Source organism: Cricetulus griseus, chromosome X (assembly GCF_003668045.3).
Source record: "Cricetulus griseus strain 17A/GY chromosome X, alternate assembly CriGri-PICRH-1.0, whole genome shotgun sequence".
NCBI lineage: Eukaryota > Metazoa > Chordata > Mammalia > Rodentia > Cricetidae > Cricetulus > Cricetulus griseus.
Window position 1 is genome coordinate 37,298,649 of NC_048604.1, and position 14,959 is coordinate 37,313,607.

At 38.8% G+C, this 14,959-nt stretch overlaps 1 protein-coding gene across 5 annotated transcripts in view; it reads left to right on the forward strand.

Annotated features, from left to right (window-relative positions):
• Chrdl1 (chordin like 1) overlaps positions 1 to 14,959 on the forward strand; it is a 159,447-nt gene that overhangs the window by 132,317 nt on the left and 12,171 nt on the right. For 3 of the 5 annotated variants that reach the window (XM_035450122.1, XM_027433624.2, XM_027433623.2), the window contains 3 exons: positions 2,607 to 2,674; positions 10,792 to 10,960; positions 13,781 to 13,990. In XM_035450122.1, coding sequence (XP_035306013.1) covers positions 2,607 to 2,674; positions 10,792 to 10,960; positions 13,781 to 13,990 — 447 coding nt within the window. The remainder of the gene's footprint in view (positions 1 to 2,606; positions 2,675 to 10,791; positions 10,961 to 13,780; positions 13,991 to 14,959) is intronic. The other 2 variants (XM_027433625.2, XM_027433626.2) reach the window with 1 other exon arrangement.

Sequence of the window (14,959 nt, forward strand, 5' to 3'; positions counted from 1 at the left end):
TGCTATTGTTCATGCTATTATTACATTAATGACCAGGATAGACCAAAATCTTGATTTTCATGGTAGAATTATAATGGGAGATAACAGAAAATGAACAAAATATTAAAATATAAGGTACTTGTAAGTACTCAGAAGAAAAACAGAGGAAAAGATACCCAGGGTTATCATTGGTTTTCAGGTTCCACCATTTGATGGTGATACAGTCACAAATAACAAGGAGTAAACCATGCTTTCATAGGATGGACATGAATACTCAGGAATCTGGGGACCTGTGATTTGGGTGTTAATTTCAATGAGCATTGTTTAACTATTAATAGCTACTTCTACTTTCTGAGCTTTGGTTGCTCCATCTGTTCCATGTAACACTTGCACAAAATTATGTCTGAAATTCTCTACCTTTCAAACAGTGTAGGATACTAAGTCCTTCAGGCAATCTAAATCAAGAAAATGAGCTAGACACTGTAGATCAAGCCATAATCCTAGAATGTGCTAGACTAAGGCAGGAGGCTATCAAGTTAATTTTCAAGCTTTTTCAAGTCCTGAAAAATTACATAAATTTCCCCAATAGTGCTTTCATGTACCTAAACTAATTAAAATGTTACTATTTAGTTCCAAGGTTTTGAAAGCTTGAGACATGAATTATAAAAGAAAAATTATTTCTATTTTTCCTTGTTCTATGTTGTCCCATTTAATAGCTAGTTGTTGTTTAGCATAATATAATATATATGTATATGTACATATTATGTGCACACATGTACATGCTTGTACAGTCATAGGTAACCAAAGCTTCTTGAAAATTAACCAATTTATTTTTATTTTTGATCAATTGATGAATACCCATATCTTTTGTGTGCTTATGTGCACTGATATCTTTCTTGCACAATTAAAGACTGTCTGGGGATCAGAGAATGGAGCTTGCCACTCTAGCTAACCATAGAGGTCTAGAGGTCTGTACAAACAGGCAGAAAGTGATATAGCTGGACAGAAACTGCCACTAGCTAACCATAGAGGTCTGGAGGTCTGTACAGACAGGTAGGAAGTGATGTAGTGGGGCAGTAATAGTATGTAAGCAAGGACAAACAGGAAATCGCTCTCTTCTCTGTGGAGATGCTTAGGAGGTAAGGTGTTCTGTGGCTTGCCCCTTCTCTCTGATGTCTCAGCATTTCCCTCTATATCTGACACCTGCCTTTTATTATCTAGACCAATTGAGTACTCCATTTACACTTATGTTTCCCAAAACCTTTAACATAAAATCTTTCTCTTAGAAGCAGTTACTCTGATTTGGGTGTGGTGATGCACACCTGTAATGTCAACTTAGGACAGAAAGAAGGACAGTGAGCTCCAGAACAAACTGGGCTACGTAGTGAGTTCCAGTTTAGCCACAACTACATAGAAAGACTCTGTCATAAGACAAAGCAGCAGCTATTCTGGAAGACTTCAGTAATAGTGGATTTACTGTTCAAACAGTGGATCATATAGACCTACAGCAGTGGTTCTTGACCTTCCTAATGCTGTGACTAACAGTTCTTCATGTTGTGGTGACCCCCCCACCAGCCATAAAATTATTCTTGTTGTTGCTTCATAACTGTAATTTTGCAACTGTTAAAATCGTAACATAGAGTTTTTCTGAAGGTCTTAGGCAACCCCTGTGAAGGGGTCATTCAATACCCCAAAAGGGGTCGTGACCCACAGGTTGAGAACTACTGATCTAGACAAAGTTGTGTCAGATCAAAATTACAGACAGTGCTATGCTGTTTTATTACTAGAGCTCTGTAATACAGCCTGAAATGTGGTGTGGGAATCCCCTTAAGCATTATTCTTTTTACTTCAGATTGCTTTGGATTCCATACGAATTTTAGAATTTTTCTGATCTACATACCTGTGTATATATGTTTATGGGTTTGTGTGTGTGTGTGTGTGTGTGTGTGTGTGTGTGTGTGTGTGTGTGTGTGTGTGTAACAACAGTAACTAAAGAAGAGATCATAAATGAAAGTGAATGATGAGGGACATGGGAGAAATTGGAAGGGTAGGGAGGAGTGGAACTAACTATAGTAAATAGAGCACTCATATATGAATTTATAAAACTGTAAAAGAGACAGCATCTTGGCTATTTCTTGCATAAATACTCTAACCATAGCGAGTTTAGCTTTTACTTTTAAATCAATTCATAGCTTCTCAGAGACATAATTGTGAACTTAAGTCTTGACCAATGAAAACTTTAAAATTCATTGTTTAAGGATAGTATAAACACATGTTAAATACGATCTGTAAAATACTTTACTGTCACTAGAATAAAATAAGCGAGAGTGATGATGACTATTATTAAGGTAAAAAGCTATTATTTTCCCTTTTATATTCCAAATTCTGGACAGTGTTAGTTACCAGTTGATCTATTTAGAAGCTGATAACTTTCTTGTGACTTGTTTTGAATCATGAGACCCACCCAGAGAAATCGTTCAGTGCTATTTCTTAAAGGGTAGCCACAAGAGCTAAAATGCCTTGAGAATTTTAGAAACATGGTTCCAAAAATGTGGCTGGGTCAAAAGGGTGATATTTTTCCCTTCTATGTATGTTTGATTCTTTCTTTATTTCTTTTTAATAAACAGGGGATGGAGAATTGTCATGGGAACATTCTGATGGTGATATCTTCCGGCAACCTGCCAACAGAGAAGCAGTAAGTGTGAAGAGCTCCAAGATTTCCACACTCTACAGCAGCAAGCCAAGCTTTTTCCCCCATGGAAAAAGTCTCCATCAAATCCAAAAATGGACCCATTTCTAACATCATATTTTTCTCCTTCCTCAGAAAAACCAAACTATGACATCTAAATATTTATCATCTCTAATTAGTGCAAGAACATGAACAAAAAGCAACCATAGCCTTTTGTCTAGATCAGAAGTCGGTACTCTTTTTAGATGACCTGACAAATCTGTATGTTCTGTCTAAGGAAGACAGTCGCCACCCCTCTTCTCAACAGTGAATGTTTCTATGTGATTTTAACATAGTTCACTCCATCCTTTTAGTTAGATTCCTTATAAACCTGAGATCTCTTGGTCATGCAGTTGAAAGAAAAAGAAATTTTGGGCCAGATTCTCCTCCTTTTACCCTATTTCTGTTGCTAGCATAAATCTTAGAATAAGTCTAACAAATAAGACTCTCTCTCTCTGTCTTTCTCTCTGTCTCTCTCTCTCTCTCTCTCTCTCTCTCTCTCTCTCTCTCTTTCTCCCCACATACACACACTATATATATATATATATATATTAAATGTACAATATATTAACAAAATAGAACATCTCTAAATATGAATGTCTAAGAGTTATTCTTCAAACATCTTAACATTTGAAAAGGCTTATAAAAGCGTTTCAAAGTACAAAGGTGTTTGTCATTTCACACAAACAGGGGAAATGACAAAATGCACCTGCTGAATAAGAACTATTTTTAAAATGTCATTGCAGCGTTGTTTTCATAAGTTTAACAAATTAGCATAAATATTTATCAATATAGACTTGGCTCTATATGCTCAATCATTGGGTTACTTGAAGTTATTAATAAAAACATAATACGGGTTGACAGATGGCTCAGCAGGCACTTGGCTGCCAAGCTTGAGTCCTGTCTCCAGGACCAACATGGTGAAAGGCGAGAACCAGCTCAAATTTTTCTCTGACCTCCATGCACAGCCATAGCATTGTACATGTATGATCACACACACACACACACACACACACACACACACACACACACACACACACACGCATGCACACATACAATAAAAATAAATAAATAATTTAAAAAGCAAAATTGTATCTAAATATAGCAAAACAGAAAGAAAAACCTCAAAACAAAATAAAACAAATGTAAAATGTGTGTGTGCTTTTATAAATGTATAAATGAGAACTATCTGAAAGGTCCTATATCAGCATGATAAAAATAGTAATTGAGGGATATAAGTAGACATGAGGTAAAGTAGACTTTGACTTCTTAACTTAATCTTCTGTGCAACTTCATGTTTTTCCATGGTATGAATTAATTTAATAATAAATAAAATTACATGATTTTGTCAAACCTTAGAATCTGGAAATAAGTAAGGGGACTAGGTAATTATAGAGCAGGCTATTTTCATAAATAGAGATGGCATGATGACAGAGTTCACAGACTTTGCTATTGAATGACAGATGCAAGCATCACCATGTCACTTAGGTAGGCTAGGATTCACTGTCACAGAGGCTAGTTCTGACTTGCACAACCCATCTTGCCAACACCATACCAAAAGTTTCAGCAGTGGTAGTACATGGTTTCAGTTTGCATTAGTACTTGGCAGTATTGCTTTCTGAGCACTGCTGCTTCAGAATTAGTGTAGAATTGTGGACAAGCTGAAAAACAACACCGGGCCCCTCACAAAAACAGCATTTAATTCACAAGAGAGATTGAATTCTCACAATCAGGGAAATTTTTTCTCCATTCCACTCTGTCTAATTTAGAGCGAAATTCTGTACAGATCTTAACAAGACATGGTAGCAGTCTTAGTTTTCCTTGCTGTGAGTTTCCTCTTTTCCTCAACCCAGTTTTTTTTGTTTTGGTAAGAAGTGGCTGTCAGCTAGATGTCATTCAAAACTTCAGCCCCAGTCACCTTATGCTGTTCGGCTTCCAAAATAAACATGGAGACCACTCCAGTGGGCTTGCTGGTAGATACCTTTCATTTGTTTTCCTTCTTTTTCTTCCTTTTATGCTCTTTAGAAGCCCCATATCAGCCTCATTATTCCTCCTAAACTTCCATAAGAGATGACTTAATCTAGGATTGTAGCAAGAAGAGCAAACATTTGGGACTGGTAGACCACAATGGCCAGATGGTTCCACTTTATTATAAGTAAATGTTTTCCTTTGTTCTAAGGTGGATTGATACTGTGGCATATGATTTGAATAATACACAACATTTATAGTAATGGAAAAGTGTGTACCTGGCCCATGGTAGGTACCCAATAAATAAGCATAGATTGACTGAAGGGGTATGTAATGTATAATGAAATATATGTGAGGATGGACTCTGAGTTTCATTCGCAATCCCTTTAAATGACATTAGATTTACCATTAGGATGGCAAAAAAGCTTGGTATATGCCTTAATTGGGGTTACTATTGCTTTGATGAAACACCATGACCGGAGAAACTTGGGAAGGAAAGGGTTTAGGTTACACTTCAATAGCATTGCTCACCATCATAGGAAGTCAGGACAGGAACTTTAACAGGGCAGGAACCTGGAAGCAGGAGCTGGTGCAGAGGCTATGGAGGAGTGCCTCTCACTGATTTGCTCCCCGTGGCTGGATCAGCCTGCTTTCTTATAGAACCCAGGACCACCAGCCCAGGGATGGCACCACCCACAATGTGCTGGGCCCTCTCCCATCAATGATTAATTAATAAAATACCCTACAGGCTTGCCTACTGCCTAATCTCACTGAGACATTTTCTTGGTTGAGACTCCCTCCTCTCGGATGACACTAGTTTGTGTAAAGTTGACATAAAACTATCCAGGACAGCATAGAAATAACATGAAACAGATCAAAATCTACTTGTAAGTCACATTGTCAGAAAACAATGTCAGAATGCCTACTCTAGCTGTATAAAATTTTACTGAAAGGTGTATACTTTGGGGCTCTTTAATTCCAGTATAAAATCTTCCTAAATTTGAATTTTTCCTAAATTTGAATTTTTATAATAAAGCCAGTTAAAAATTGTTTGTAATTAGATTGGCCTAACAGTTCTTCTAGATAGGGACTGTAGACTAGTAGTGACTAAGGTATAATCATTTTGTGTCTGTGTGAATTATAATACTATCTGAAGACACATTTGGAACCAAAATTTCTTTTTCTCTTCAGATAACTATAGTTTACTTACAATTATAAGAGAATACAGAGAGATCCTATATGTCCACTGCCCAGTTTCCTTCAATGGTAATATCCCACAAATCCACAGTAAAACATTTGAACCAAAAATGATCTCTGAAGATTCTTTTGAGACCCTAATGTTTTCCATTTCTACCAATAAAATCATTACCCCTTTTTAGAGATTTGATTTACATTTTTAATTATCTGTATGAATGTATGTGGTAAGAGGTGTGCATATGAATGCAGTACCCATAGAGGCCAGGATAAGGTATCAGATCTAGACCTGGGGTTACAGACATTTGTGAACCACCACACATGGATATTGGGAACCAAAATCAGATTCTCTGCAAGAGCAATATCTGTTGTTAGCCACTGAGCCACGCCCCCATCATCCTTTCTTTAAAAATTCACTACTATGTAAAATTTTATCAGTGCCATGTAGTATTTCAATAATGTATACACTGTGTAATGTTAAAATCATGTTGAACATATCCATCGCCTCATTTATAATTTGTGTGTGGTGAAAGCTTTCAATATTCTTCTTGATGTGCTCAATATGTACTTCATTATTGTTATATATAATCAGTAGTATGACAGATCTTTTTGCTGCTGTCTAATTAAAACTTAGTGCTCACCTTTGCTCCATCCCTACCCCCTCACTACTTTTGCATTACACCACATTCTACATTTGATCAACTGTCTAGATTCTTATATGAGTGAAACCATGCAAATCCCTCATCTTTTAAACAAACCAAGGAAAGGAGTTTATGGGGAGCTTCTGCAACAGAGGGGCTTTCTCCCAATGGAAAAAGAATTGTTTCAAACCCACCTCAAACGTTGAACAGAGTTTTCAAACCTTCAAATTTGTATGTCAGAAATGCCAAAATTACATTTCAAGCAAACCTTTTTTTCTTTGTCTTTCTTCTCCACTCAGACGGCCTTTATACAACTAATTTTCAAGATAAGCTCTGAATTCACTTGCAATTCTACAGTCTTAAAGCCTTTTCTTCTATACTCAAATTTATGAAGTAGATTGACCCCTGAATTTTTTTTTTAAATTTATTTATTCTAGTTAGGGAACAAGCTTGTTTCACATGTAAGTCCCTTCTCCCTCTCCCTCCCCTCACTCCCATCCCTCCTCCCCCACCCCCAACCTACCCCCACTCCATCCACCCACCACTCCCCAGGCAGGGTAAGGCCCTCAACGGGGGCTCTGCAAAGTCCACCAAATCTTCCTGTGCTGGTCCAGGGCCCTTCCCCATGTGTCCAGTGCCAGAGTGTAACCCTTCACATGGGATGGGCTCTCAAAGTCTCTTCTTGCACCAGGGAAAAATACTAATCCACCACCAGAGGCTCCCTGGACTGCAGAGGCCTCCTTATTGACATCCATGTTCAGGGGTCTGGATCAGTCTTGTACTGGCCTCCCCGACAGCATCTGGGGTTGATGTGCTCTCCCTTGTTCAGGCCAACTGTTCCTGTGGGTTTCTCCAACCTGGTACAGACCCCTTTGCTCTTCATTCCTCCCTCTCTTCAACTAAATTCCCGATTTCAGCTCAGTGTATATCTGTGGATGTCTGTCTCTACTTCCATCAGCCACTGGGTGAGGGCTCTAGGATGGCATAAAGAGAAGTCATCAATCTCATTTTAGGGCAAGGGCTTTTAGGTTATCCTCTCCACCATTGCCTGGATTGTCAGATCGTGTCATCCTTGTCGGTATCTGGAGATCTCCCTGGTTCCAGATTTCTTCTCGGACATATAGTGGCTCCCTCTGACATGGTATCTCTCATCCTGCTCTCTTTCCTCTATTCTTCCCCCAACTCAGTATTTCTACCCCTCCATTTCCTCTCCTCTACTCCTCTTCTCTTGCTCTTATTGTAGCGGCTCCTTCCCCCCTACCCTCATGCTCCCAATTAGTTCAGGAGTTCATGTCACTTCCATTCCTGAGGACCATTTATCCCTTAGAGTCCTTCATGTTTCCTAGTTTCTTTGGTGAAGAGGATTATAGGCTGGTAATCCTTTGCTCTATGTCTAAAGTTCATATATGAGTGAGTGCATACCATGTTTGTCTCTTTTTGTGACTGAGGTTTTTTTTAATTGATCGGAAGAAGAACTCCAAAACAGCCACTATACAGACTCAGCAGGTTATATATAGGAATAAATGAGTATACACACATATTTTTGCATGCAGTGACAATTAATGAAAAAAGGCCATAAATTAGACAAGGATCAAAGAAGAGCATATGGTGAGGGATGAGGGAAAGAAAGAGGAGAAAAGGTACAATTATAATCTCAAACTATATAAAAAGTAAAAACCATTTACACACCCATCACCTCCCAATCTCTTGCCCTACAGAAACCCCTTATGTCTCTGCATAGTATATAACATTCCGGAAGCCCAAGCCTCACCTAAGACCAGTTACATCAGAATCTCTGGGAGTGACAACCTGTTCTTGGCATTTTTAACATCTTGGGTATCCCTCATATGTAATCAAGGTAGATTTCTGTTTGTATATGCTGTTGTAAACACTACAGCTAAAAGATCTTTTAACTGGAATAACTTTTAGCCAAAAATTTGCTGACCACTCTTCCTACTCTTTCTACTTCTTTTCTCCTTTCTTTTCCATTTCTGTTCTAAATACCACTCCATCACCCAAGCCTCAACCTTGTTATTCTGAATAAATTCCCTCTCCTCTCTGTTCTCAGCTTCTCTACCTGCAAGACAATAACTGACATGATGTATTAGTCACTTCTCTTTATGCTGTGACAAACAGCTGACAGAAGATACTTGGTAAGAAAGACTATTTGGCACACAGTTTCAGGAGATATCAGCCCATCGTGGCAGAGGAGGCGTGGTGGCAGGAGTGGATCAATTTGTAGTAGCAGGAGCAGTCATTGCAGCTCCTCACATGGTGTGGCTGGACCAAGATGTAGAGAACAAGACTGGATCAGGGGAAAAGTGTAATTTTCAAAGGTGCACGTCAAGTGACACAGCTCAATCAGATAGATTTCACATATCAAAGGCTCCATAACCCGCAGAGCCAACCAAGGGCCAAAGAGACAAGACTGTGGAGACATTTCAGACTTGAATAAATGTGTGGGGCCAAGCAGTCTACAAAAGGTCCTCTGCTAAAAATCTCTGATGCTTCTGTTTTTGTTCTTTGTTTCAAACCATTGCCCACACTACTCCTCAGTGCTAAGACCAGTTTTGCATTTTGTGCTTACCATTGTGAATTAGTGAACTTAATGTACTTGCAACTTTTCCAAGGTTACTGACCCTCTTTAGTTGTATTGCTATTGAACACCTTTCTTTCAGCAGCAATGGGACACCCACCATGCAAACTTTCTTCTCCTTGTTACTTTGGCAAAATGTTGTCAAACAACAGAAAGGAAAGAAAAATCTGTAACTGCCTTTGTGGAATGCAACCGATTATGGCAGAAAGAGGCATATAAACCATTGTGGGAATGAGAAATATTTGCCCTGAGACTCCCATCCATGCTCATGGTAACAAATTGAAGCAAATTCTTGTTTGTGCGAATTGTTATGACCATGTGCCAGAGTGGACTGTTAGATACGGAGAATGACGTTTTATGTCAGGAGTCAAAAAGAGTCCATTTATTCCAATTTCTGTTCACTTTTTCCTTCTCCCAAAGCAATTTCTTTCAAAAGCTGTGCTTATAATGCATAGCAATGTAAATCGCTGTTACAGTAAGTTGGGTCCAGGATACCCTAAGTATCTCAGTTTGTCAGCTTTCTCCATCAGTGAGTTTAAGGATCTTCCTCTTTAACTGCCTGTGAAATCTTTTCATGGGCTTTCTCTTAGAAAGTGCCCCTAAAATGGTGCATATTAATGCACTAACCCTTAAGATTCCATTCTTATTCAAGCCATCCCTTTCTGTCTGCTCCGGGGAACAAGACAGAGAAGAAGAGTTGAGCTCATCATTGCCTTAACTCTTTATGAAAGAATAATGGTTGCTTTATTAGTATCACAAGAGTGGGGAAGTACTTTTATTCACCTAACAGCTATGGATGAGTACATTCTAGATATTAGACATAGAACTTATACTGTTGTGTGTCAGTGAAGTGCTCTGCTGTGTGATCTTCTATCATTTTGCCTGTACTCACACTCTCAGTATACATACTTGAGACCCTATTTGACCCCCCACCTTTTCCTCTTCTCCAGTTCACTAACACATAACAGGGTTTTAGTGCTTTGAGACAAGCTCTTGATTAAGTCACTTCTCTACTTTAAAAAAATCCCTCAAAGGCTTCCATACTCCCACCTCTATCATTTACCAAATAAAGTATTTACCCCTTAGCTTGTCATTTAAAGTCCTCCATGATCTGGCTCCAACCCCCATTTGGAATGTTATCCTTCAACTGTTCCCTTTTAAGGACTCTATGTTCTTTGCTACACCTTCTCAATTTGGAAACTTCTGCCTGGAATATTCCCCACAAACTGCCTATTAAAAAAAAAAGAAGAAGTCTACCCTCTGTTCATGACCCAGGTCACAAACCCTCCCCGACAAGCATCTCTCCTCGTAATTTAAACACCACTTTGGACTTTTCTTGTGACCTGTTACCTTTTGCCTTCTGTTGAAGACTAGCTCTTAAACTTGGAAATATGAGTCTCTTAGCAGGAAGGCGCTTTAGCCTTTGGGGCTGTTTTGTTCCTCACGAGTTTCTCTGGGAATCTGGTCCAATCTACAAGGAGAGAGGAAAACCCCAGCAAATTTCCAGTACTGCTTTCTCACAGGCACATCCTTACCTTTGTTGACATAGGAAGACATACAGTTAAGATAGGAGTTCATCACTAAAAATCAAAGTCATTGAATTACTGCTGATGTATATAACTCAATTCTTGATATCTCATTGTTGATATTTGTTTTGGACTGATTTTTTTCCTTGTTATTTATAGAGACATTCTTACCTCCGTTCTCCCTATGATCCTCCACCAAGCAGACAAGCTGGGGGTCCTCCTCGATTTCCTGGGGGGAGAAGTCACCGGGGAGCTCTTATGGATTCCCAGCAAGCATCAGGAACCATCGTACAGATTGTCATCAATAACAAGCACAAACATGGACAAGGTAAAGGGCATCCTCCTCAGCATGCCTGATCTTTAGAGACCGAGCCTGGGATGGGACCGTTTATCCCATAAACAGTGTATACTCACATGTGCATCACTAAATGTGATCGTCAAAGTGGGTATGAACAAGTGAGAGGGCTTGTAGGACTTTCCACAAATGCACTCAGAATAGTATACACAAGTACCCTTATTATGAAGCAACTTCTAGCACTTTCTCTGTTGCCTTGTGAACTGGAGGTCATTTGGGGAAATCCACTGATCTTTAATAAGCAGGGCACCCAACATTCAAAGGTACTTGGTGCCAAATACTTCTAAAGCTCTTCTCAATAGTTAAGTATTAAATAGCCTTCCTCCTGGGACTCTTGTTAAATATTCCTGGCTCCAGTCTTGGAGATTTTGATTCAGCATGTAGCAAATGAGGAGATCATCCTTCCATTTGAGTGAGCCAGTGAGAAATCCAGAAACCACCTGGCTGAAAACCAGGACCACTGAGCAGGTTAACACTGTAGTCCACTCAACCATGAGTCTTGTTGCATGAGCGTCCATATATGTTCATTGGTACACTTTTCTTTCCTCTGGCCTCCACTGCCCCAACTCCAGTAGCAGAGGTGGGAAGACGAAAAAAGCATAATGTTGACTGGTGCTTAGTATATTGGGTATCCTATCAATCAGTTCTCTGGAATAAAGGCTCAACTGGTTCCTTTTTACATAACCACAAGCATGTTTTGTTTCCTTTAGAAAGAAAATAAATCAAAAGGCAATTCTTTGAATAGGATAAAAGTAAATTATTAAACCAAATGAAGAATAACATTGGTGAAAAACAATCCATTACAAAGAACTCCTAGGATAAATCTCAACAGAGCTGGTCAAGCCAAAGCTAGTTCATCACATCTGTAACTAGTTACATGTAAAATTCAGATTATACATAAAAACATCAATTTAAAAATCTACAGGCTTACGAGAAAACTCTAAATGCAATTTAATAAAACTGTGGTTATTAAAATAGTTAGAAATATGTATTATTGATCTGTGTTTGATTTGAAATTTATGACTTTTAAGTTCCAAAGCTTTCTGATACAACTTTATGAAAGGAAGAAGAGTTAGGTAAAGATACAGTTGGATTTTTCAATCCTAAATTACCCCCAATAGATTACATTTGCTTTGGAAGCATTGCAAAGCCTTAAAAAATGATTGAGGACAAAAAAGACTTGAAAGCCCCAAATACAATAATTTCCCTAAGAACTCTTCTCTTTTCACAGTAGAGGCTCACCCCTTCACTGCCTCACTGCCCTACAAAAGCCCTAGCTGCTTCATATTTCTTCATCTGCCACGTTTATCTGGATACATCCCTTCTCTCTTGACCTTTCTGTAAGAGTTCACTGAAGAATCTCTTGTCTTCACCTTAACGCCCAAACCCCAGCTGAATGATTCAAAACCATCTTTTGGAATTTTGTTGGTGGGAGGAGGCTCCCTTCCCTTCTAAGTGCTACATTTTATTCCACTGCAGAGTGTGGGATTCTGCCTAGTCTGGACTGTTCCCATAATCAAAATGTTTAGAAGGAAGATGACGCTTAGCTTGGGTAGTACTGCCTGCCTTGTTTTCCCTGAGTATGGATCACCCTTATGATCTCTCTCCATAGTGACAGGGTCCCCTGTGCAATATACGCTCAGATCGTTGTTAAAAATCACAGAAGAAAAGCAACAAGAGTCCTACATTTTAAACTTAAATCCTGCCAAAATGTTCTTAGAGCCAGCTCTGTACCCACTTGTTCAAAATGGTCTAGAAAACAGTGTTACAGAGTTGAGAGAAAAAAGGGTAGGCAAGAGAGAAACACATCCTGCCTAATTTCTATGGTTCTGTTCATAGCCCAGAGCCTCATGCTTTAGGTATCTATTGAGACTCTCTGTGCACTGGGATCTTCTCCAGGTTAGGTTCTTGGAAATCTTTACACAGACTGACCTGTTAGAGGGCCCAGTACTCAAGCAGTTCTTGAAAAAGACAGCCAACATCTTTCATATTCTTTAATGTGACCCAGTGGACTTGATGAGAAAGAAATAGCCTAATGATTCATCCTGAGTCTGTGTTGCAGCCAAATCAGTCAATTCCTAGAAACGCCCCAAGTGGGAATATGTCTCCCCCCAGCCCTGTCCAAAGAGATACACCCTACCCTAGAGATAATGTTGATTAAGATGCCGACAGGTCTCCTTGGGTATGATGAGGTGATGGAAATAATGAAAGCCACACCCAAATCCATTTATGGCTTGAAATATCCACAGTCTCTGCCTTTCAGAAATGGAGAACATTGATTGTCATACCTCTCCTTTTACAGCACTACCTGTCCATTTATTTCCCTGGAACCTAGCTCCATGCTGTATAGTAGTAGCCTAATAGGTTTGAGGCTGGCATATCTGGAAGGATGTTCTGTGTCCCTTTTTCTTCATAAGTTCCCTCTGCCTGTAATCCCGATGTATGCTCTTTCAAGATATCTCAGAAAACAGAGGCAATGACTATTCTTCTCCTTCAACAACTGTCTGAGGGACAAAAGATACCTATCTGTAAGGCAACGCATTCATTTGATTTTCTGTAGCCACATCCCTATAGCAGTTACCAATGGGAAACTGAAAAAAAAATACCTGAAGATTAGAGGCACTGTTTGGAGATAGCTTATCACTCAAATAGTGCTATGCTCAAAGACTACCTCTGTAAACGCAAGTTCTTGCTATGACAGAACAAATGGTGTTTGATATGTTAAATAATTCATGGATGGTAGTCTAAGCCTAGTAATTCACCTTCACTCTCTACTCCTGTGTTCTCCTTCAGTGTGTGTTTCCAATGGAAAGACCTATTCTCATGGAGAGTCCTGGCACCCAAATCTACGGGCATTTGGCATTGTGGAATGTGTGCTATGCACTTGTAATGTCACCAAGCAAGAATGTAAGAAAATCCACTGCCCCAATCGATACCCCTGCAAGTATCCTCAAAAAATAGATGGAAAGTGCTGCAAGGTGTGTCCAGGTAAAAAGGCAAAAGGTGCGTTGGCTGGAGGCCCTGCCTTTGGTTGAATGGGATTCAGAGTCCTGTTTGATTTTCTTTGTGCATCAGAAACATAAATGACCTGCCATATAATTCTAATGATAATAGTTCTAGCAAGAATGAACCTCATTCTTTCCTCTTCTGAGAGTGATGGTTGCTTTGAAGGAATTAACTACTCAGAAATATTCTGGAGAGTTTCTTGTGTCTACAACTTCACACACATGCCAAATTGCTTAACTTGTTCTTGTTTTTCTAAACTAGGGAGTTTATGTTATCACTGTTTAGAAAAATAGCCACACCTTACACTTCTTAAATCAATAACTCACTTACAGCCATAATCCAGTACTCTTTTCAGATGAGTTGATGCCTGAGTTACAGTTGATGAAGGTTAGGTTCTGATCCAAATCTAAGGTCATTATGTGACCTTGAAAATATACCAGATCCATATATATCTGTTAGCCTTGTTAGCCCCATGTGAAAAATTAAAGCAGTTTATCACTGTGCTCCATTTTTATATTTTTATTTGCATTTTATGTTTTAATTTTGAGACATAGTAACTGTATATATTTATGAGGTACAGTATGATAATTCAAGACATACATACAATGTACAACTATCAAATCAGGGTAATTGTCATTCCATCTTCTATAATGTATATTCCTAGACTCTTGTATTCATTTTCAAATTTATCATAAATTGGTTTTGCTATGGTAACCTTACTGTGCTATAGAAGAATAGAAATCATTAATTCTAATGGTGTTTTAGTGTCTATTATCAAACCTCTATCTCCCCTTCACTATCTTCCACCACTAAACTAATATAATTATATTATTTCTCTTTTAAAGACAAGAACAGTGAAATGAATAAATTGGCTTTCCCAAAGTCATGAAACTAATGGCTAATACAGTCAAGGCCTTAAACCCAGGTCACTTCCAGCCCACTGTCTTTTATACTTGAAAATGTTGC